This window comes from Cicer arietinum, chromosome 7 (assembly GCF_000331145.2).
Source record: "Cicer arietinum cultivar CDC Frontier isolate Library 1 chromosome 7, Cicar.CDCFrontier_v2.0, whole genome shotgun sequence".
Taxonomy (NCBI): domain Eukaryota; kingdom Viridiplantae; phylum Streptophyta; class Magnoliopsida; order Fabales; family Fabaceae; genus Cicer; species Cicer arietinum.
In genome coordinates, this window is record NC_021166.2 from 54,563,739 (window position 1) to 54,586,718 (window position 22,980).

Below are 22,980 nucleotides of genomic sequence, written 5' to 3' on the forward strand. Positions count from 1 at the left end.
AATTTATTTTTGTTTGTTTTTAAAGAGAATCTGTTCTCTATTCTTAATGTTTTTTGCATTGATCAATTTAAATATATATTTTAATAAAAAAATATATCAAGATTAATCAATACAAAAATAAATTATGGAAGCTTTTAAAAACATAAAAAGATAAAAGAAAAATGATTTAATTACAGTTTTTATTCCTTTATTTTAGCTGAATTACAAATATAATCTTCCTATTTTATTTCTCTCCATTTTTTTATCCCCATATAGAATTTTGGTTCAAAATTTAATAAAATATCATTTTTGTTAAACTTATTTAAGTCACACTATGTTTTAAGATATCGTAATACAACAATTATATATGAGATCTATGATCACAAGTGTGATGTACCTTAAAAAAATGTCACTTCATCAAATTTTGGACAAAAATTATGTTTGGAGATCAAAAATTGAAAGAAATAAAATGGAAGACTATTTTTGTGATTCAGCTAAAATATGAGGAGCAAAATTGCAATTAAACAAAAAAAAATCCTAAAATCTCTAATAAATATTTTTTAAATTATAAAGTATAAAAATGACGTTTTTATAATTTATAACATGCTTTTTAAATATATACTCTCCAATCGTTTAAAATTCAAATGAATCCCGGAATTTATATAATAATCACATAAATCTAATTTTGGAGGAATTTATTTGAAATTCAAACAAATAGAGCGTGTTCTAAAAAATAGAGCGTGTTTGCTACCTTATATATAAAAAAAGTGTTATTAGGATAATTGATGTATATATATACCCTGCAAATTGATAATTAACCTGTATAAGCAAGCAGCCATAAAATGCCAATCTATGATTCTGACCATTGAATCTCAGCCCTTCCTTCCTTATCATACCACACTCCACTCTATATCTTTCTCCTTCCTTCTCTTATTTTTCTTCCTCATTCTTTATCCTTTCTCAAATGTTCTTGCACACTTCATTATCCTCATTCTGAACTACCCCATTTCTCTCAAAACATAATCACTCTTTTTCACTTTATTTGTACTTTATTATACACTCATCAATAACACATTAAAGACCCTTCTATCTCTTTCTCTATTATCTTCAATAAGCACCTGCTTTTTATTCTTTGGTAAATTCTTTTGCAGCTTTAAACTATTCTATCCATACCACTTGGTTTCTTTTATGTGCAACATATAATTTCTTTGCAAATTATAAATAATTTTTATTGTATTTGTTTATATTAATGTCTTATAGTCATATAGTCATTTTTTTAATGTGTAAATAAATACTCTTAATTTCTGCTTCTATGTATACTTCTAAGTTATAAACTTTCATCAATCTCAATTTTATTTTTGTTTATCTCAAAGGAATTGAAAATGGCACCAAGAAACAGCCGCGGAAAGGCCAAGGGAGAGAAGAAGAAGAAGGAAGAAAAGGGTAACAGAATTCTAAATCTGAATTATTCTTATACAATTAAGTTACAAATTATAATATAAGCACTTTTGGAGAGTTTATAGAATGAATTGTTTTTTGTTGTTGTAATTTTTTGCAGTTCTTCCTGTTGTCATGGATATCACAGTGAACCTTCCTGATGAAACTAATGTTGTTCTCAAGGTTTGTTTTATTTTATTAATTTTGGGAAGAGATTCAAAAAATATTTTTATTTTAAATGTCATGGCTGAATATATAATATATATATATATATATTTTTTTGTTGTTCATTGTCAACAACTTTTATGTAAGTTTTGTTATGTTTCTAATAGGCATCTTCAACTAGAATGTGCTTATTAGTGCTGAACTTTGTACATATAGATTATTTATTTTAATAATTAATAATAATAAAATATAAAGTGTCAACCATTAGCTATTGTGTGATTTTGTCATCATTTGTTCTCACTAGAAGTTTAGGCTTAAACAAGTACTTGAATTTCTAATTTATATAATAATACATGTATTTTACTTTACAACTTAATTATAAACTTTGGTTTATCTCTGTAAGTGAAGCGTACACATGTTAATGTCCATAGAATACAAGTGTGTGGTTCTGGAATTATAATTTGAGGATATTAACATATTGCCAAAATATGAATGACTCTGTTTTCAACAAAACAACAAACCCAATTTTGCAATTTTCTGTTAAGTAGCTTGAATTGGTTAAAACTTCAACATACTTCGAAGAAATTGTGTTTTCCTCTCATTTTCAAGTTCCTTTACCTTTCACGACTTTATTACCATTATTATTGTTTTTCTTGTATATTTTTGATTTATACAAAATTATTTAATATTTTTATTTTTGATATTTTGAAGCAGGGGATATCGACGGATAGGATAATCGACGTTCGTCGGCTATTATCGGTGAATACAGAGACGTGTTATCTCACCAATTTTTCCTTATCACATGAGGTATATATTTGTACTATTTATAATTCATAGGATTTTATAATAAAAGTAATTCATGGGATTTTAATTTTGACATTGAAAAGTTAAATTTAATCGTATAGTCTAAGGTTTACACATGTTTTGGACTAAATCCTAAACGAAGGCAGTTTGGGGACATATTTGACTTTGGCTTGACTTACCTAGACACTGGAGGCCAATAGAAAGCACCCATCGTCATCTCAAAAAAACATAAAAAATAATAAATTAAATGGTGGTAGTAAGTGCATTTGTTCTCTAGAAATCCACAAATAATTACCGACCTCATGAAAAAAACGTAGATGAAGACTTTTTTGTCACATATAAAACGATCCAATTATGTGGAGGGAATTTATTGTTTATATTTGTTGAATTTCAATATTTAGTTAAAAAAAGTTTGAATTTTAATATTATTTTTTGACCAAAGGTTTTCCCAATGTAAGATACAAAAACTTTGGATTAAATTATTATTAATTTTTTTAAAGATGAACTCATCTAATTTACTAGATAATCCAAGGTAAAAAAAATAGCACATGTAAACTACACTAAATAAGAAACTGAATTTTAATTTTACTTTGAAATAATTCATATGAAATACTACATTATTAATCATAATAAAAATATAATATATATTTTTGTAACCTAATAATTATGGTAAGATTTATGCTTATGTTTAATCTCATCTTATTTTTTTTAATATATCAGTTAGAATAATCAAATATGATTAAATTATATATGTTTTAACGGAATATATATTTATTTATATTCTGATAATAACGAAGCCCTTTTGTGATAATAAACAGATAAGAGGGATACGTTTGAAGGATACGGTGGACGTGTCCGCACTCAAACCATGCCTCCTCACTTTAGTTGAAGGTTCATCTCTCTCTCTCTTCAAGTTTATTTGCTTATTTTTTGATATTTTTTTATGCGAAGTAAAAAAAAAAAATCCGTTACGACGTCGTTAAGTTCATACTGTAAAGTTTTCACGCGCAGAGGATTACGAAGAGGATGGAGCGGTGGATCACGTGCGAAGACTCCTGGACATCGTGGCCTGCACCACCAGCTTCGGTCCGTCGTCTCCTCCGAAGAACGCGGCGAAGTCGAGCAAATCTCAACCGCCTCCGGCGAAGCAATCACCGAAAGACGCTGCAGCGGCGGACGGAGACGGAGAGATAAGTCACTCGTGCCCTAAGCTGGAGAGCTTCTACGAGTTTTTCTCACTGTCACACCTCACTGCGCCTCTCCAATGTACAAATAACTCTCCTTCTTCTTCTTCTTCTTCTTCTTCTTCTTCTTCTTCTTCTTCATCTTTCTTCTTTTTCATTCATATCTCTGTGCAATTTCGTTTCGATGATGATGATGTGTTAATCAAAAGTGAATGAATGAATTGTTGAATCGATGAGTACAGATGTGAAGAAAGCTTCGAAGCGAAATGTGGAGGAGATATCGGAGGCGGATCATCTCTTCTCGCTCGATGTAAGTATTTTTCGCCTTTCAATTTCTCGTCGCGCGTGAAATCGATAAAAATAACGAAACGCGCGTGTCTATGTTCGTGTGAATTTTTTTATTCTATTTTATTTGACTAAAATTTGATTATTGAATGTTTGGTTTATGGAGTAAAAATAAAAAAATGTTTGGTTTATCTTTTCTAATAGGAAAATTTGATTTTTAAAATTAAATAAACTAACATGTTTGACTGTTGTTGTGTAGAGCTGACGTTTCTGTATTTAAACGTGATTTTAAGTTTGACAAATAAATTGAAAGTGATAAATGCTTATAAAAAAAACTTATAAGTATAAATAATGGAGAAGTTTCCGAATTAAATTTAAAATATATAGTAAAGTTGATGGTTAAATGAATTGATAAATATTTAAATTTAAAATGACATATTAATTTTTTATTTTATCTTGTTTAGATATACTGAAATATACGAAATGTGATAAGATAAATGAAATAATATTTTAAAAAATATCCTCTATAAGTTTATTATTACATTCTACTTTTGTTTTATACAATATTTTGATTTTATCTTTTACTTTCTTGGGATATGATTTTTTGTTTTATTTTTGGATCTGATTTTTTTTTGTTTAGTTTAACATGTTTAGAAAGAATTGTTTAGAAAGAATGTAATTTAAATTATAAGAATTTAGATAGGAACAAATTTGATAAATATGGATAGTACAGGGGAGCATGAGAGTTAACAACGGGATAAATGTTCTCGGATATTTGACACTACATTTCCACCAAAACCTTAAAACATTAGGTATATGGGTTACCATTATTATATATTCAACATTTAACTCATTCTTAGTCAATGTGGGACTTTGCCACTTACACATGAATCCATAAGATAACAATCTATAAGTTGGTGTCATAAACTCAAACAACCTCAAGTAGCATTTGGAAAAAGTTACAAGTGAATCAGAAAATACTGCTTAGGAGAATGTTTGTTGTTCCTAGTTAAATTATAATTTTAGTTTATAACAATCAAATATCTTTATCTCTACCATAATTAAGTTTATCTCATCCAAACTTACTTTTTCCAAACCTGCTAATGTTGTGTTTTGTTCCCAGGTGAAGGTGTGTAATGGGAAAGTGGTGCACGTTGAGGCTTGCAGAAAGGGGTTTTATAGCGTTGGGAAGCAGAGGATTCTGTGTCATAATCTCGTTGATTTGTTGAGACAGATTAGCAGAGCTTTTGACAATGTTAGTGCTCTTTCCACTTTTTGTCTCTTTAACTTATTATTACATGTAGTTTAAAACAATTATTACAAAGAAGTATATAATGTAATTTAGTATTTAAACTTTTTTAACTTGAGTTGCTTTAATGTGTAAAACTTACCAATTTCAAATGTTACAGTGAAATATGTAACTTGGTGTTCTAAAATTGTTAAATGTGTTGCATTGAATTCCTATATACTCATGTATAACTATTGAGAGAGCTTTAAAATAAAATTCCTCAAAATTAATTAAAATCTTAAACACAGGAACTTCTCTATTGCTTCATTGTTTTTAAATATTTTTTCCTATTTAAAGATTAAAAATAATTTACATACGCCAGAAATTATTTTAGATGGAAGAAAAAGGTTCAGTAAAGTTATTTAAATTATTTTAGTAGCTATTTAAATCACCACCAGCTAAAGATAAAGATGTGCAGTAAGAAGAAATTTTAAGTAGCCAAGGTTTCAACATTCCTATTTCCAACACAATTGTTGCTATTGTATGCTTAGTTTGATTTCTGCTTGTTATAACTTTGTAAGGTTAACAAATTTTGCTTCTCAATTTTTCAGGCTTATGACGATCTCTTGAAGGCATTTTCAGAACGTAACAAGGTAATGAACAGCTTCTGGTTTTTCACATTTCTGATTGATTATGCAAAATTTGCCATAAATTGACAAAAAAACTGTAGTACATGTTAATGACTTTGATTATCCCATGTTAATCTTGCTTACTGTACTGTATTCACTTATGCTTCCTGCCCCATTTTCTTTTGTCATCAGTTTGGAAATCTCCCTTATGGCTTCAGAGCCAACACATGGCTTGTTCCTCCTATTGCAGCACAATCACCATCATTTTTTCCTCCTCTTCCCGTGGAGGATGAAAATTGGGGAGGAAATGGTGGTGGTCTCGGAAGAAACGGAGAGTATGATTTGATTCCTTGGGCCAATAAGTTTTCTTTTATTGCATCTATGCCCTGCAAAACAGCAGAAGAAAGGCAAGTTCGTGATAGAAAAGCATTTCTTCTGCACAGCTTGTTTGTTGATGTTGCCATTTTCAGAGCAATTAGGGCTGTTAAACATGTTTTGGAAGAGCCCAATTTTAGCTGTTCAGTAGCAGAAAATGAAATTTACAGTGAGAGAGTAGGTGACTTGAGTGTTAGAGTCTTGAAAGATGGCTCTGTTGCAAACTTTAAGATTGATTCTAAAATTGATGGAGTTGAAGCTACAGGAGTAAATCAAAAGGATCTAGTCGAACGGAATTTATTGAAAGGGATCACTGCAGATGAAAATACTGCCGCCCATGTATGATATTTTTATATTGATAAAGAATGGTTAAATTGGTACTTTGACTGCTACTTTTCCTTTCATAGAACTGATAAGTATCTCACATTTAATGTGCAGGATATTACCACTTTAGGTGTTGTTTACGTAAGATATTGTGGTTATGTGGTTGTTGTGAAAGTTGAAGGTGTAGGTGATGAAAAAGTCAATTCTTCATCTCATCAAAATAGTGAATTGTTTGATCAGCCAGAGGGTGGTGCCAATGCACTAAATATTAACAGGTTCTTGAACCCTTCTACATTATACACATTTGCTACTTTACGACTTTACATAATGTTCAATATTAATATCAACTTGGTGTGCTCCCTCCTTCCCTGGCCCTCTATTGTTATTTTTCAATTTTCCTAGTTTGAGCTTCAACACAAGTGAGAATAATGTTTTTGGGTGAATTCTAGTTATAGTTTTGGTATCTTTAATCTAATTTGGTGTTTTTGAACCTTTTTTCTTAAGAGTTTTGCCCTCTTATTTAGAATGTATATATTTCATGAAGTTTTGCTGGGAGTTTATTTGATGATTTTTTTTAGCTTTCATCACTTTTACCTAGAAATTAATTCTGTGTGTCTACTCCTAGATGTTCTAGATGACTTATTTTTTGTTCTAGCTTGTGTTTTTTTTCCTTTCCTTTTTATGTAATTTTTTAGATTTACATTATGGCACCATTTGATACATGTAATTGGTCTCACCTAGTGGGAAAAGACTATTATTATTATATTTTAGATTTGAGTCTATTTCTACATTTTTTATGAACTTTATAACAGTTGTTTTAGCTTCCATTGGTTGAGTGAGTTCTCATTCATCCAACAACATTAGGGCCTCTAATTATTTTATTGTTCCTTGCAGTTTAAGATTTCTTCTTCACAGCACAGCCCTGCCGGAGAACAATAAACAGATGACTGAGATACAAATGTTTGAGGGTGAAGAGCTTGGTGGTACCGATACTTTTGTGGAAAAGCTGATTAAAAATAGTCTTGCTAATCTTGAGGAAGAGGAACTGAGTTCGGACTATTTTGTAAGATGGGAACTTGGTGCTTGCTGGGTACAACATTTGCAAGATCAAAACAGTACAGAAAAAGATAAGAAACCATCTTCGGAGAAGACTAGCAATGAAATGAAGGTCGAGGGTCTTGGGAAACCTCTCAAAGCCCTCAAGAATAATAATAAAAAGAAATCTGATTCAAGCAATCCTAATTTTGCATCTGAATCTTCAAAATCTAATCTCGAGGCTGAAAAGGCTGCATTGTCCTCAAGTGAAACCCAGCATGAAACTACAGCTGCTGAGAATGAGCTTGTGCTAAAAAGGATGTTATCTGAGGCAGCTTTTACCCGGTTGAAAGAATCAGGAACTGGACTTCACTGCAAGGTAAATATTCTGTGTAACAGTATTTTCAAGTTCTATAGCAACCAAATCAAACTATTTCATCCGGTGTCTGAATGAAACTATCTCTTCTTCTTAACAGTCTATACAAGATTTGATTGACTTATCTCAGAAATATTACATGGATGTTGCTATCCCAAAACTGGTAACTATAGAATTTTATTTCATTGGTTGGCTGCAAGACTACCTTGTTAATACGACCCTCGTGATTTTTGTGGTAGCATTAATTATTATGCAACACAGGTAGCAGATTTTGGCTCATTGGAGCTCTCTCCAGTTGATGGACGCACGCTAACTGATTTTATGCATACCAGGGGTTTACGCATGCGATCTCTTGGACATGTTGTCAGTGCTCTAAACTTTATTCACTTGTTGTCTTTGTTGTCAACTGGGGTGTTCTTTTTTCAAGCTTCTTCTTCTACAGTCCACATAGTTGAAATGGCATTCATTAGTGTTTCATTGATATCTCTATAATAGCATTACTAGCTCTGAAAATATGCCTTTAGGGACAGTAAATGTTGGTCTGTCAGAGTTCTTGCCAAACTAAAATACTTTATATTTGCATTTTAGTTTCTGTCTTTGCCCTTTTATTGTCTGCCACATATTTTTTAGAAGGTTTTGTGCGGGATTTTGTTTTAGTTTTATGATAATGTACGTGATCTTTTCCATGTTGTATGATATTTGTATTTTACTCAACTTCACAGGTCAAGCTTTCTGAAAAACTTTCACATGTGCAATCACTGTGCATTCATGAGATGATAGTTCGAGCTTTCAAGCACATCCTGAGGGCAGTGATTTCTGCTGTGGTTGACAAGGAGAAAATGGCTTTATCAATAGCTGGTGCATTGAATTTGCTGCTTGGTGTTCCTGAAAATAAAGAATCAGATAAATCATGCTATGTCCACCCTCTTGTATGGAAATGGTTAGAGTTGTTCTTGAAGAAACGGTTTGACTGGGATCTTAACAGGTTGAACTATAAAGATGTGAGGAAATTTGCAATTTTACGCGGCTTGTGTCACAAGGTATTGGAGTTAGTAGTTTCTGTTAGATCTTGCTCTTGATTTATAGATTACATTGATATGGAGTACCACATTTGTATGATTTCTAATTGCCATTTCTTGGAATATGCTGTGCCAAATTTTGTGAAAAGTATTTTTTGCTTATAAGTTCAGTTACTATAAGAATTGATATGGACCCGTTGAGATGAGCTGGATTTTACACTTTAATATTGTCACCGTGAAGTTGAAGTAGCATCTAGTAATTATTTGGTGCTTGAATGGGTTTTACATGGTCATACGCTACATTTATTATCTTATTGACATAAGAAAGTTTTATGTGACTCTTGCCATGAATCAAATGAAATTGCTTTCCCCTTTTCCTCCCTTCAACTGCAACAGCTCTCAAATAGCATTTTATTTGTGAACATATAATATATGTTTATGCCCTTGTTTTTGTTCATGTTAATAGAAAAGATTCACATTTGCCTGTACAACATATGTGCATACAGGTACATATAGATTGACATGGGACTGACTGAACCAATTGGGCTTAAGATTATCATTTGTCATTGAATTGTTGATCATTGACAGTTTGTTTCTTATCATAATTTTCTGTATTAGGTGGGAATTGAGCTCGTACCAAGGGATTTTGACATGGATTCTCCATTTCCCTTCCAAAAATCTGATATTGTCAGCTTGGTTGCAGTTCACAAGGTAGCAGACAAGTTGAATATATGTTCTCTCGTATTATGTATTAAATTTGATAAAATAAGCCCTAACTTATATACTGTTTATGCTGTTCCTTTGCAGCAAGCAGCATGTTCATCTGCAGATGGAAGGCAGCTCCTGGAGTCATCCAAAACAGCTTTAGACAAGGGAAAGCTTGAAGATGCTGTTACCTATGGGACAAAGGTAATTTATCCAGAACCCTTTGCTTGGAAATCTTTAAATTGTAGAAAAAGTTTCTGAACATTCAATATCTTTCATTCTGAAATCACTGTATGTTATCTGCTATAATTTATGGTAACAGGCTCTTGCGAAGCTTGTAGCAGTTTGCGGTCCCTACCATCGGATGACAGCAGGAGCATACAGCCTCCTTGCTGTAGTTTTATATCATACTGGAGACTTCAATCAGGTTTTAATTATCTCTTTTATGTTTTTGCATCGGTAGACATTATTTCATCAAACCTTAAGATATATTTCAGTTATATGGGTTGGGACACCAAAGGAGTATTACGTGGAAGGTCCAGGGATCGATCCTTGCTACTAACAAATCCAGCTCCTTCAAACAATTTAACCACCAACAAGTTGCCTATAAAAAAAATTGCATCTATACCAAAAAATTGTCAAGTCCCAGATTTGATTTCAGTCCATTAAATTGTTTACTTTCTTACAGGCTACAATTTATCAACAAAAAGCTTTGGATATCAACGAGAGAGAATTAGGTTTGGATCATCCTGATACCATGAAGAGCTATGGGGATCTTGCAGTTTTCTATTACAGACTTCAACACACAGAGCTGGCTCTTAAGTATGTTTACTGTTGTACAATATTGTGGTGTATAAATTTACGTGGGTTTTTAAAGTTTGGTTTGGTTTTGTGTACTAATTTGAAGAAGAATTTATAAAGAGAGAAAATAATGTAATGTTCACAAAAAAGGAGGAAGATTGAATACCCTCCTTAGGGTCTGTTTGATGGACAGAATAAGAGACACGATATGAATAAGTTATCATATCCTGTCTGAATTCAGTGTTTGATGAAATAACATGATATGATAAGTTAGTCTATAATTCTATCATATCGTGTCTCTCAAGTTGAAATTTCTATCTTAAATATGAGCTGAGATAGAAACCAACAAGATATGATAAGAGCAGTAATTTACTCAATTAACCTTATAAAATATATAAGTGTAATATAATAAAATATAAATATAAAAACAATTTATAAAATATAATCTAAAATATAAAAATGTAAATCTAATCAAACATAAAAATAAAAATAATAGAATTTGATATTAAACTTAAAAATGAAATATTAATAATTAATTTAAAAAATATTTATGATTTTATCTCAAAGGTAGTTTTGTCTTTTTCTGATTTATTCTGATTTATTGCTTTACTGCTTGTCTTTGCAATCAGATATGTGAAGCGTGCTTTATATCTTTTGCATCTGACATGTGGGCCATCTCATCCAAATACTGCCGCAACTTACATTAATGTGGCTATGACAACGAGAGAGAATTAGGTTTGGATCATCCTGATACCATGAAGAGCTATGGGGATCTTGCAGTTTTCTATTACAGACTTCAACACACAGAGCTGGCTCTTAAGTATGTTTACTGTTGTACAATATTGTGGTGTATAAATTTACGTGGGTTTTTAAAGTTTGGTTTGGTTTTGTGTACTAATTTGAAGAAGAATTTATAAAGAGAGAAAATAATGTAATGTTCACAAAAAAGGAGGAAGATTGAATACCCTCCTTAGGGTCTGTTTGATGGACAGAATAAGAGACACGATATGAATAAGTTATCATATCCTGTCTGAATTCAGTGTTTGATGAAATAACATGATATGATAAGTTAGTCTATAATTCTATCATATCGTGTCTCTCAAGTTGAAATTTCTATCTTAAATATGAGCTGAGATAGAAACCAACAAGATATGATAAGAGCAGTAATTTACTCAATTAACCTTATAAAATATATAAGTGTAATATAATAAAATATAAATATAAAAACAATTTATAAAATATAATCTAAAATATAAAAATGTAAATCTAATCAAACATAAAAATAAAAATAATAGAATTTGATATTAAACTTAAAAATGAAATATTAATAATTAATTTAAAAAATATTTATGATTTTATCTCAAAGGTAGTTTTGTCTTTTTCTGATTTATTCTGATTTATTGCTTTACTGCTTGTCTTTGCAATCAGATATGTGAAGCGTGCTTTATATCTTTTGCATCTGACATGTGGGCCATCTCATCCAAATACTGCCGCAACTTACATTAATGTGGCTATGATGGAGGAAGGTCTGGGAAATGTACACATTGCTCTCAGATATCTTCACAAAGCATTAAAGTGCAACCAAAAACTACTTGGTGCAGATCATATTCAGGTTTAATTTTATTCATTTTCTTTCATCTTTTTGCCACCATTTGATTTTTTTTTTTCCCACCAGTAATCCTACATTTTACTTAAATTCTCTGTTGAATGTTTCATAAGACATGATTGTCACAATTTGCTTACTAGAAAAGAGTGAAGCTAGTTTGGTTGAAATTGTTGATTTTGCTTCACTATTAAATGCTGATGATTTTACTATTTTAGTACTTGTGGCGATTATAATAATTTGAATTTATAAAATAGATCAGACCTCAAAGAAGTCAAAATAATAATAGGCTTGTATTACTTATGCAATAAAGCTTCTCATTTGTGTTATAACATTTGCATCTTTCTTGGATGCTGATTCGTTGCAGACAGCTGCAAGTTACCACGCAATAGCAATAGCACTCTCGTTGATGGAAGCATATCCATTGAGTGTGCAGCATGAACAAACAACTTTGCAAATTCTGAGGGCAAAACTTGGCCCTGATGACTTGCGAACACAGGTATATTGTCACATTAAAGTATGTTTTATGTGCTGCAAACATTGCTTGGTTTAGAATACATGGCAGTATCAAACATAATAGAACACAACTTAGTGGTTGACAGTATTATTGTCTGTATACTGAAGTCTTAAATGATGTCACATTGAAGTGATTGAATAGTAAATTAGTATTAGTAGTCAACTATATTTTATTCGGTGGATTGAAGTCTTAAATGGTGTCACAGAACAATGTTTGAATAGTTTGCATCATCATCATTATGAATAACTACATGACATCGTGTGTTGGTAAAAGTCTCATTTCTCGTTTTTTTTTAATAAAAAATATACAAAGAATTATAACTGTTTTTCATATTCTATAGTTTTGTGATTAATTCTACAGGATGCTGCAGCTTGGCTTGAGTATTTTGAGTCCAAGGCTTTTGAACAGCAAGAAGCTGCTCGAAATGGTACAAGAAAACCTGATGCATCAATAGCTAGCAAAGGCCATCTAAGGTATAATAAAATTAACCTTGGAATTTAATTATACTTGATTGATTAATTGCTGCATCAAGAAGTAGTCATGTAATGCATATTTTCGTTGGCGTGATCTGATGAGTAACCTTTTACAGTTATTATACAGGAAATTGTAATATACTAACTTTAAGATGAATGGTTGTTAGTTGTTACATTCTTTGAAGCCTCTTGTCAATGACTGTCGTTAATACTGTTCTCTTGGTGTTCTTATGGCTTAGTGAAAACATCTAAATTTTGTTGATTTGACTAATGAAGAAATTATTTCTTATACATTGTATGCAATCATGGATATACTTGACATTTGGAAAGGACGTTGTGTCAATTCTAATACATTGGACACAATACAGACAGACACTGCAACAGAGCAAAATTTAACCTGCATGTGGCTCATATTTGCCTGAAGTAGACACAACTCCTGTTTTATGTGTCTACTGGTTGTAGATGGCTATGTTATCCTCTTGAATTGTCAGCATTGACGTTTGTAATTTAAATTAAAGAACTGATATATTTGTCTGTGTGTGTATGTATATATCTGATATATGATATTTGTATGATACATTCACATACACCTTTTGTAACGATTTCCTATATTTCCATGGAATTTGTCAGCGTGTCGGATCTTCTTGACTACATTAATCCTAATCATGATACCAAAGGAAGAGATGCAGCAGCAAAGAGAAGAAACCAGGTAACAAAGGCGTGCTGCCACATTTACTGGTCTTAATAATTTTCTCATCAGTTTGAGTTCTTAAAACCTAGGAAAAAACAGATATCAAAGAGTTGTCTAATTAATGAATGCTACTGCCTGCAGTCTAAATATACACTTTCGGATATTGCTATAAGTGTTTGTCTTTGTATTTTTAGGGTTTGATTATTGTTGAACTATTTATTGCCTTTCTTTAACTTGTCTAGAACCCATCAAAGGGATATTCTATTATGTGTTGACTATTGAGAAAATATCCTAAAGCAGTAAAGTAAAGTGAACAAAACAACTTATCATCTGGCTCATATGATTTCTCTCTCTGCCAAGGATCTTTAAGTCTGTGAGATATAGACAGCAATAATAAAAACATTTTTAATCTTAAATTTGGAGTTACCTACACTGTTTTTGCAAAATACCAATTCAAATAGGTAACTTCGTTTCTGAGTGAAGAAAGTTGAATAGAGGAAGTAGTCAAGAATTAATATTATACATGACTCAGTTATTTTCTAATATATGGAGAGAAATCTGGCTAACGATCTATCTTGAAGGACTAACCATCAAGAAAATTGTTGTGCCCATGATTTAAATTATAAATTGTTGTAACATTGTCGGGTACAACCTATCAATCTTCTCTATTTCTGTATTTTCTTTATACTAGAATGAGATGTAAATTCCAATAAATATGGAATAGATTCATCAACTCAATAAACCTTATGGACGCAATTATTTCTTGCCTTGAAGCTATTACTCATCACATTATCTTCTGTACTACAAATCATATTTTTTAACTATGTGTCAGGTGAGAGCAATATCCTATCAGAACAATGTTTCAGCAAGTTCTGACGAGTCTTCAAAAGAAATTCAAAAAGAAGCTTCAGATGAAGAGTTACCTATACCTGAACCAGGAGGTGGTGCAGATTCTGAGAATGAGAGCAACTCGGCACCTGATTCAGAACAGCCAATTCTAGAAAAGATCTCGGATGAAAAGCCACAAACTTCTAATGACTTATTGTCCGAAGCACTTCCTGACGGAGAGGATGGATGGCAATCAGTTCAAAGACCAAGGTCGGCTGGCTCATATGGTCGAAGACTCAAACAAAGACGAGCAACACTTGGCAAAGTTTATAGTCACCAAAAGAATGTGGAAGTTGGGACTGAACATCCTTTGGTAAAGAGTGCTAATAAGGAAAATAGTAGGTATTATTTCTTGAAGAAGCGGACAATGTACCATGGGGGTTATGCAGATAATCGTGCTGTAAACATCAGCCAAGGCACTAAATTTGGAAGGAAAGCAGTCAAGGCTGTTGCATACAGGGTCAAGTCTACGCCCTCTGCTTCTAAAGCTATTGAAAATGAGACATTAGAAGTTGGTGACAAAGAACCTGATTCAATCGATGTTAATCCAGTTAAGACATCTATAGTTAGTCTTGGAAAAAGTCCTTCATACAAGGAAGTAGCCTTGGCTCCTCCCGGGACAATCTCTAAGTTGCAGGTCTATAATCCTCAAAGTGAGATTTCTGTTAGTCGTGAACATGATGAAAAACATGAAGAGGAAGATATTGAAGCTCACCGAAATATTAATCCAACCCCAAAAGAGGCGAATAATGCGGTTAAAGAGAAGTATGATGATTCTTTGTCAGATTCTATAGAAGATTCACAAGATGATACTTTAGTTGCTACTGAGAAGAAAGAAGAAACTCAGTTGAATAAAGTTGTGGAGGATAATTGTGTGGCTACTGAGGGGCTTGAATCTGGGGACATTGAAGCACAAGGAGCTGTTGTTAACAGCATAGTGATTAATGCCGTAGAGGATCCTGCAGACTCTTACAAACAAGAATTTGTTGCAAGTAATTCGCCTTGCAGTTTTGAACCTTGTAATAATACAAATTCTGGTTCAAATGGTGGTGAGGATTTAGGAGTCAATATATCATCATCTGGTCAGAGTCATGCTGGGGGCATCTCATATAAGAAATTGTCTGCGTCAGCAGCTCCATTCAACCCATCACCAGCTATTGCACGTCCAGCACCTATTGCCATGAACATGACTCATCCTTCTGGTCCCGGTACTGGTCCAGCTATTGGACACTGGCCAGTAAACATGAATGTTCACCCTGGACCCGTTGTTAACCCAATGTGTTCCTCTCCACACCATGCTTATCCATCACCTCCAACAACACCAAACATGATACAACCATTGCCATTCATGTATCCTCCTTATACCCAACCTCAATCAGTACAAACCAGCAACTTTCCGGTCACTAGCAATGCCTTCCATGCTAATCATTTTACATGGCAGTGTAATTTGAACCCTGTCATAGCTAAGTTTGGTCCTGGTGCTGTTTGGCCTGGTTGTCATCCTGTGGAATTTCCTCGTCCAGTACCTATTGTTGAATCAATCCCTGATATCATTTCAGAAGCACAAGTGCAGTGTTCTACAGTTGAGAGTCCAACTTCAGCTTCAGTTCTGCTTGAAGACATTAATAAGGTTGTGGATTCTAGTAAAGAGGTAAAAACTTCAGCATCAGAGATGAGTGATGATGATACAGTGAGAGTTGGTTCAGAAAGTATAAAAGATAACGGCAATCCAAATTTTCCCGGGACCGAAAATGCTGGGAATGAGCCAAATCAAAACACTGGCTTGAATGGCAGCACTAGCAATAGTGAAATGAACATGGATGGTGAGAAAACATTCAGCATTTTGATTCGGGGAAGAAGAAACCGAAAGCAGACTCTCAGAATGCCAATAAGTTTGCTTACCCGGCCCCATGGCTCTCAGTCATTTAAGGTTAACTATAACCGTGTAGTTAGAGGAAGTGATTCTCCCAGGTCTATCAATTTCTCTTCTAGTGAACATTGTACAGCTACTGCTTAAGCCACAGTACTTTGTTGTTGCTAATGAAATGTAGCAGTTATTATGGAAATAGAAGACCTCTACCTCAAAAGTTCTCATGAAGGATCGCGGTATATCATCATTTGTGGATTCAATTACAAATTGCTCTGCCTTATGAGCTCCATTTTATAGTTTCACCATGCCACTATCTTTTGTGAGCTTTTCGGTAAGTCTTTCAATTCCATACCTTCGTATCTGCTGAAGCTAACTAAAAGTACATTTGTAGTTTGAATGAATCAATGAATTCTTTTGACCAAGCAAATCAGATTTGGCTGACAAAATCATTCAAATTCGTATAATGTTGCAGATATATCTATTTAAGATGGAGGTTTAGATGCTTTTCTTGAAATTAAGGTATTATCTCACCTATAAAATTAGAGATTGATTCCTTTATCTCAGAAATCATAGTTCTTTTTTTTCTAGACACTAACCTCCTGTTTTTGCTTAAATTATGTTAGCAGCATTCACGCTTATCATCTTGCTCATTCTACGGGTTCATTGCAGTTAGTTTTGGGGTTTCAGAGGCACCTTCAAGGTGAATTTTTGTTTTTTTTATGTAGTTAGACAATTTTGATAATGAATTACGGGACCGAGAGATCATTAGTAATTATTATTATTTTGTTAAACCATTTTCAATGGTTTTGATAACTAATTTGGTTCATTTGTATATACATTCACATTATTTTGTTAGGTGATAATGGTTCTACTTTGTTGGTTGACTTGTTATTGAATTATTACAACTGAAATAATGTGAAGGAACATATTCACGAAGATCATTGATTGTTACTTTTGTAGTATATTGTTAGTCGGAAATGGTTCCTCTTTATTGGTTGATGACACCTTGTTGAAGTTGCTAATGACTTGCTACTGAATTGTTCGTTACTTCTTCATTCGCCTGGAACATCGATACTCTGAAGGAAGGCTATGAATGTTATCTTTTGTCCAAAGTAAGATCACCACCTATCTGATTTTTTAATTCTAATACACATCACTCCAGAAAATCACCACACGTAACTCTAAACTGAAGCACTTAGGAAATATCATTTACATTTTTGACCAAGCAGCATAAACCCAATGAAGAAATTGAAAGCAAAAAAGAGTTCTATCTCGACAAGTTAAGTGAGAAAGCCAAACACCAAGGTTGTCCAACTAGGAAAACTTCTAGTTTGCTATGTCTACCTTTCACTCTATATGTACTCGAGGAAAGGTCACAAAGGAATAGCATCAAGGCATGTGAGAAATGATTCAAATGATATACGAACATGAACCAGTATACCACTTAGTATGGGCTTGTTTAACGATACAAGGGCCAATAGTTGTGAAATGCAACACTAGCCGCAGCCACGTTCACCCTGTGAATTCTACATCACCCTGCTTCATCTAAGTGGTGTAAGTAACTGTAAGATAGTTTATTATGGATAGAATAAACATGCTTTGTTCTTCATTAGTGATTTCAGTAAACAGATTAGGTTAACTTCAACGAGGGAAAGATAGAACATACCCTTAGGTTGATTACTTAGAAATGTAGCTTTTCCAACAAGGTCCATATGGAAGTTAAGAGGCAGAGAAGGCATCTCTGATCTTTTCATATAAACCAATACTCCCAGAACGATAGCTGCAACAACTATTATACTTACAAGAAATCCATAGCCTATCTTCCAAATTACATTCCCCTCTTGCCCCCACAGCTTGCATCCCCAATACTGTGTTTAAGGTTTCAAAGAGAAGCGCCAACTTTCCAAACCAATAGTGCTACCAATTCCAATATTTTCGAGTTGTAATCCAAGAAAGATTGTAACTAGCCCGATGTTAATCTCACAAATTGAATGACTGCATGAAGATAGAAAGAACCACATGAATCGCCCACAGACCAGATTAGACCCAACCTATTATGCCTACTATTCCATGGTTCTTCCTCATCTGAATCAACTAATGAGATGCAGGACCCTTAGCACCTGTTAGAAGTATAATTGATCAAGTTTCTGCCTTGGAAAAGTTATGTCATAAAATGCTATGTATTGTTAAATCGTCCAGTAAGTTGCTTATGAACTTTGGATTAAAATCTGGGGGTGATTCAAGTTCTGATCCTTCAAATTTATGTAATTTTGAGTTGAAATGTGAGTGTTTAAACTAGTGAACTATTCTATCGTATATTATATGCAAAAAGTCACTACAAACACTTGTCACTTTAATATTAGTTCATGTAAAAAGGTTTTCTTTTAATTTGATTTTGCAATTTAAAATCTCTCTTAATTTGGTCCCTCCTCAGATTTATTTGCGTAGACATAATTTGATGAGGTGGCATGCATGACATGGGTAATTTCTCGTTGACTCACATTCTCCAATATCAAGCATATATCAAATTTTTTAATCAGTTTTAATAAATAAATAAATAAATGTCATTTAGAAAGGGAAAATAATAACCAAAATAGGGGTTAGGTTAAGAACAACCATACTGGGTTCAGGGAGGGGGTGTGGAACATAGGCTATGGATCCTTCAAACAAACCTGTTTAAAGTAAAATGAAAATAAAAGTGAGTCCAACATTGATATATTTAAAGGCTAACGATGTAAATTAAATGTAATTTAAATGATCGAATTTGGGAGAAAAAAATCTGGGAGATTTGATCAAGAATTTAATTAAATTTAAAAGACTATAGATACATTTTTACAAAAATAATAGCAATTTTGCTACCTACATCCCCATTTTTGTTACTCACGCCCCTCAATTTTTTTATAATAACAAAATACTTAAAATGTCATTATCTATTTATAATATTTATAACTTTTACGTAAATTGAATTCACGAACGCGTTCGTAAACTCAATTCGTATACGTTTACGTGAACTCAACTTATGTGTAACTACTTGAACTCAATTTATATGTAACTACGTTAACTCAATTTATGTACGCCTTATTTACGTAATTGAGATCATGTTTACATGAATTAAATTTATGTAGGTGTACGTGGATTAAGTTGTGTAAGTGAATTGAGTTCACTTAGTGTTAAAGCAAGTGTCTTAGGCCTCTTTACAAAACAAAAAAATTTATTTAATAAAAAGATCTCAATTCATGTGAACTCAATTTATGCGAACTCAATTTAGGTATAATTACGTGAATTCAATTTACCTACGCCTTATTTATGTAATTGAGATCACGTATACGTGAATTAAATTCACATACAAATTTACTTAGGTGTGCGTGGATCAATTTACTTAGGTGTGCGTGGATCAATTTACTTAGTGTTAAAGCAAGAGGCCTCCTTACAAAACAAAAAAAAAAAATTATTTAATAAAAAGGACTCAATTTTCATTTATTTAATAAAGAGACCTCACATTCTAATATTCTTAAAACTAAAACCAATAAAATCTTATATAAATTTAACATTATCTCAACAAATATTAAAATTAATAGACATTATTATCAATTGTAAAAGAAATATCATACGATATTAATTATATTAATTTAATAAATAATTTAATATATAAATTCGAAAATATAAATCATATAATTTTAAATTACAAAATTAAAAAAGAGTTGAAACTTTTATTGAATCGCAAAATGGATATAAATAAATTTATCAAAACAACTAATAATTTCTCTTGGTGATTGTTAGTTGATACAATTTTGAGAGATTTATTGGTAAGAAAATATGTTTGTGAAACTTAATGATATAAATTTTCTTAAAGATAACCTTCGAGACACTTGCTGGTTTTACCTTTGGGTTGAGTCGGTTATAATATTCAATGAAGTTTAAGAATTTACATGTAATACGTGAATACAATTCACGTACGCCTACGTGAATACAATTCACGTACGCCTACGTGAATTCAGTTCACGTCTGAGTTCACGTAAATAGAAAGAAATTGAATTTAGGTATGACTTAATAATATTATTAATAAACAAAGACATTTAGGTATGCCTTAATAATATTATTAATAGACAAGGATATTTTAAGTATTTTGTTTTTACAAAAAGAAATTGAGAAGTGTGGGTAGTAAATAGAAGGGTGTGGATATCAATATTAAATAATAACTCTTAATTAGTAGCTTGAAGTCTAGCAAAGATTAGACCCATAGTCAAACACGTCGATATTGAAATAGAAAAAATGCTTGAGAACAAAATCAAAGGGCTATCAAACCTTATAAGAGTACGTAGTTTCTTGCGCAATACAAAGTAGAAACCAAGTATAAATTAAATCAACTTCATTACACTTTATGTATGAAAAATTTCCCTTGTACCCCCACACTTTGCCTTGTACCCCCAAAAAAATTCAAAAATGGCAAAACTACCCTCAATTTTTTTTTTTGCTATTTCAAAGAAAGTAAATGTAAATATTTTTTTCACCATTTTGTCACAAACCCAGCCGTAAAACAGATTTCCGGTAGGTTGCAGTTTTCCGGTAACTACCGAAATACTTGAAACAAGATTTTCGGTATAGAGTAAAGTACCGGAAATGTTAAAAATGAGTTTTCCGGTACAGAGTAAAGTACCGAAAATGTTAAAACTGACTTTTCCGGTACAGAAGGGAAAAGTTGTGTACCGGAAATCTTGGTTGGCAAGTATTCCGGTACAATAGTAGATTCCGGAAAACTTCATTTTTGAGTTTTCCGGTACAGACCAAATTTTTTTAATTTTTTTTGAAGTTTTTTAATTTTTTTTAAATGTTAACAGATATGGATAATCCACTACTATTAATGGACAAAACATGCGTCGATACTACAAATATTTTTGACACAGATCAGGGATGAATAAATATATTTAATATTATAAAAATATATTTTTGTGATTAATTATAATTATTTTATTTCAGATATTTGATTCAAGGGATACTGTTGTGAAATGGTGAAAAGAAATTGGTTTAAAAAACAAAGTTACCGTTATTATCAGAAGATCAGATATAGAGACGGGTGAGAAAGGACGGAGAAATAAATTAATATTAGGTTGTGACAAAGGGGGAAAATACAAGTGTGCTGCTAGTTCTATTCGAAGTTCAACAAAAAAATGTGATTGTCCTTTCAAGCTTAGATCAAAACCATTAAAAGATGGTTCAGGATGGATAGTTAAAGTAATTTGTGGAATTCACAACCATGAATTACCTGATACTTTGGAGGGGCATGCATATGTTGGGCGCTTAAATGAAGAAGATAGAAAGCATGTTCATGAATTAACAAAATATAATGTTGCACCGAGACACATATTACTCTCATTGCAAGACCGAGATAAGAGTAATGTTACTAAGATCTCACAAATATATAAACAGAGAAGTATCATTCGATTGCGCGTGAGAGGTAATAGAACAGAGATGCAACATTTATTCAAGTTAATTGAAGATGCAAAATATGTGTGCTGGAATAGAAAGCGTGAAGACTCCGATGTTATGAGAGATATTTTTTGGGCGCATCCAGATTCAGTGAAGTTGTTGAATTTGTTTCCGATTGTGTTGATTATGGACAGTACCTACAAAACCAATAAATACAGAATGCCATTACTTGAAATTGTTGGTATGACATCAACAGAGAAAACATTTGTAGTTGGGTTTGCTTATTTGGAATGTGAGAGGGAAGAAAACGTTTGTTGGGCATTAGAGAGACTAAAAGATTTGTTTGTTACACAAAATAAATTCCATCAAGTAATTGTGACAGACAGAGATCTTGCGTTAATGAATGCAATTGGCATTGTGTTTCCACATGCTGTTAATTTACTTTGTCGATTTCATATCGAAAAAAATGTTGGAGCAAAATGCAAGCAATATGTCTTAAAGGATAGACAAGAGTCAATATTGAATATGTGGAAAGACATTATGTATTGTAGTAATGAAAAAGAGTATATGATGCGCTTGCATATGTTTGAACAATCATGTGTTGATACTAAAGTGTTTGTTGATTATGTCAAAGAAACTTGGTTGACTCCACATAAGGAAAGATTTGTTGAAGCATGGACAAATAAAGTGATGCATTTGGGGAACACAACGACTAACAGGTATTTAATATAATTTTATTATATATTGTTGAATTTTATTATATATTGTTGAATTTTACAGGGTTGAGTCGGCTCACTGGAAACTGAAGTTAATGTTAGAAAATAGCATGGGTGATTTGTGTAAATGTTGGGAGGCTATGAACAACATGATAAGGTTACAACATAAAAGAATCAGAGCCTCGTTTCAAAAAAGTTTTTATGATGAAGAGCATGAGCACAGAAATCCATTTTATCAGAGATTGAATACATTTGTATCAACAGAAGCTCAAAGACGTATTGCTAAAGAATACGACAAAGTTGAGTGGGTGGGTACTGACAAATCTATATGTGGGTGTTCTCTGAGAAGGACATACGGATTACCTTGTGCTTGTGAATTGGGACAATATAAATTAATGGGTGAACCAATTCCTCTAGATTCTGTGCATATTCAATGGAGAAAATTAAAC

At 32.4% G+C, this 22,980-nt stretch overlaps 1 protein-coding gene across 1 annotated transcript; it reads left to right on the forward strand.

The window, feature by feature from the left end:
- Positions 1-841: 841 nt before the first annotated feature.
- LOC101495719 (protein REDUCED CHLOROPLAST COVERAGE 1) lies at positions 842-17,324 on the forward strand. Its single transcript, XM_073363402.1, has 26 exons — positions 842-1,114; positions 1,353-1,422; positions 1,538-1,599; positions 2,296-2,388; positions 3,204-3,276; positions 3,397-3,651; positions 3,812-3,879; positions 4,978-5,109; positions 5,694-5,735; positions 5,904-6,425; positions 6,525-6,685; positions 7,305-7,824; positions 7,922-7,984; positions 8,083-8,184; positions 8,544-8,861; positions 9,459-9,551; positions 9,648-9,749; positions 9,868-9,972; positions 10,234-10,367; positions 11,775-11,958; positions 12,317-12,448; positions 12,827-12,939; positions 13,570-13,648; positions 14,463-16,719; positions 16,861-16,907; positions 17,015-17,324. Exons 2-24 carry the CDS (start codon positions 1,362-1,364, stop codon positions 16,533-16,535), a joined length of 5,487 nt encoding a protein of 1,828 aa, XP_073219503.1. The 5' UTR covers positions 842-1,114; positions 1,353-1,361; the 3' UTR covers positions 16,536-16,719; positions 16,861-16,907; positions 17,015-17,324.
- The last annotated feature ends 5,656 nt before the right edge of the window (positions 17,325-22,980 follow it).

Excerpts from the sequence above, each read along its gene's own strand:
- LOC101495719 (XM_073363402.1), top strand. The coding sequence starts at position 1,362 with ATGGCACCAAGAAACAGCCGCGGAAAGGCCAAGGGAGAGAAGAAGAAG. Across the intron at positions 8,185-8,543 it reads TGCGATCTCTTGGACATGTT|GTCAAGCTTTCTGAAAAACT; the intron begins GTCAGTGCTCTA and ends TCAACTTCACAG. Across the intron at positions 9,973-10,233 it reads ATACTGGAGACTTCAATCAG|GCTACAATTTATCAACAAAA; the intron begins GTTTTAATTATC and ends ACTTTCTTACAG.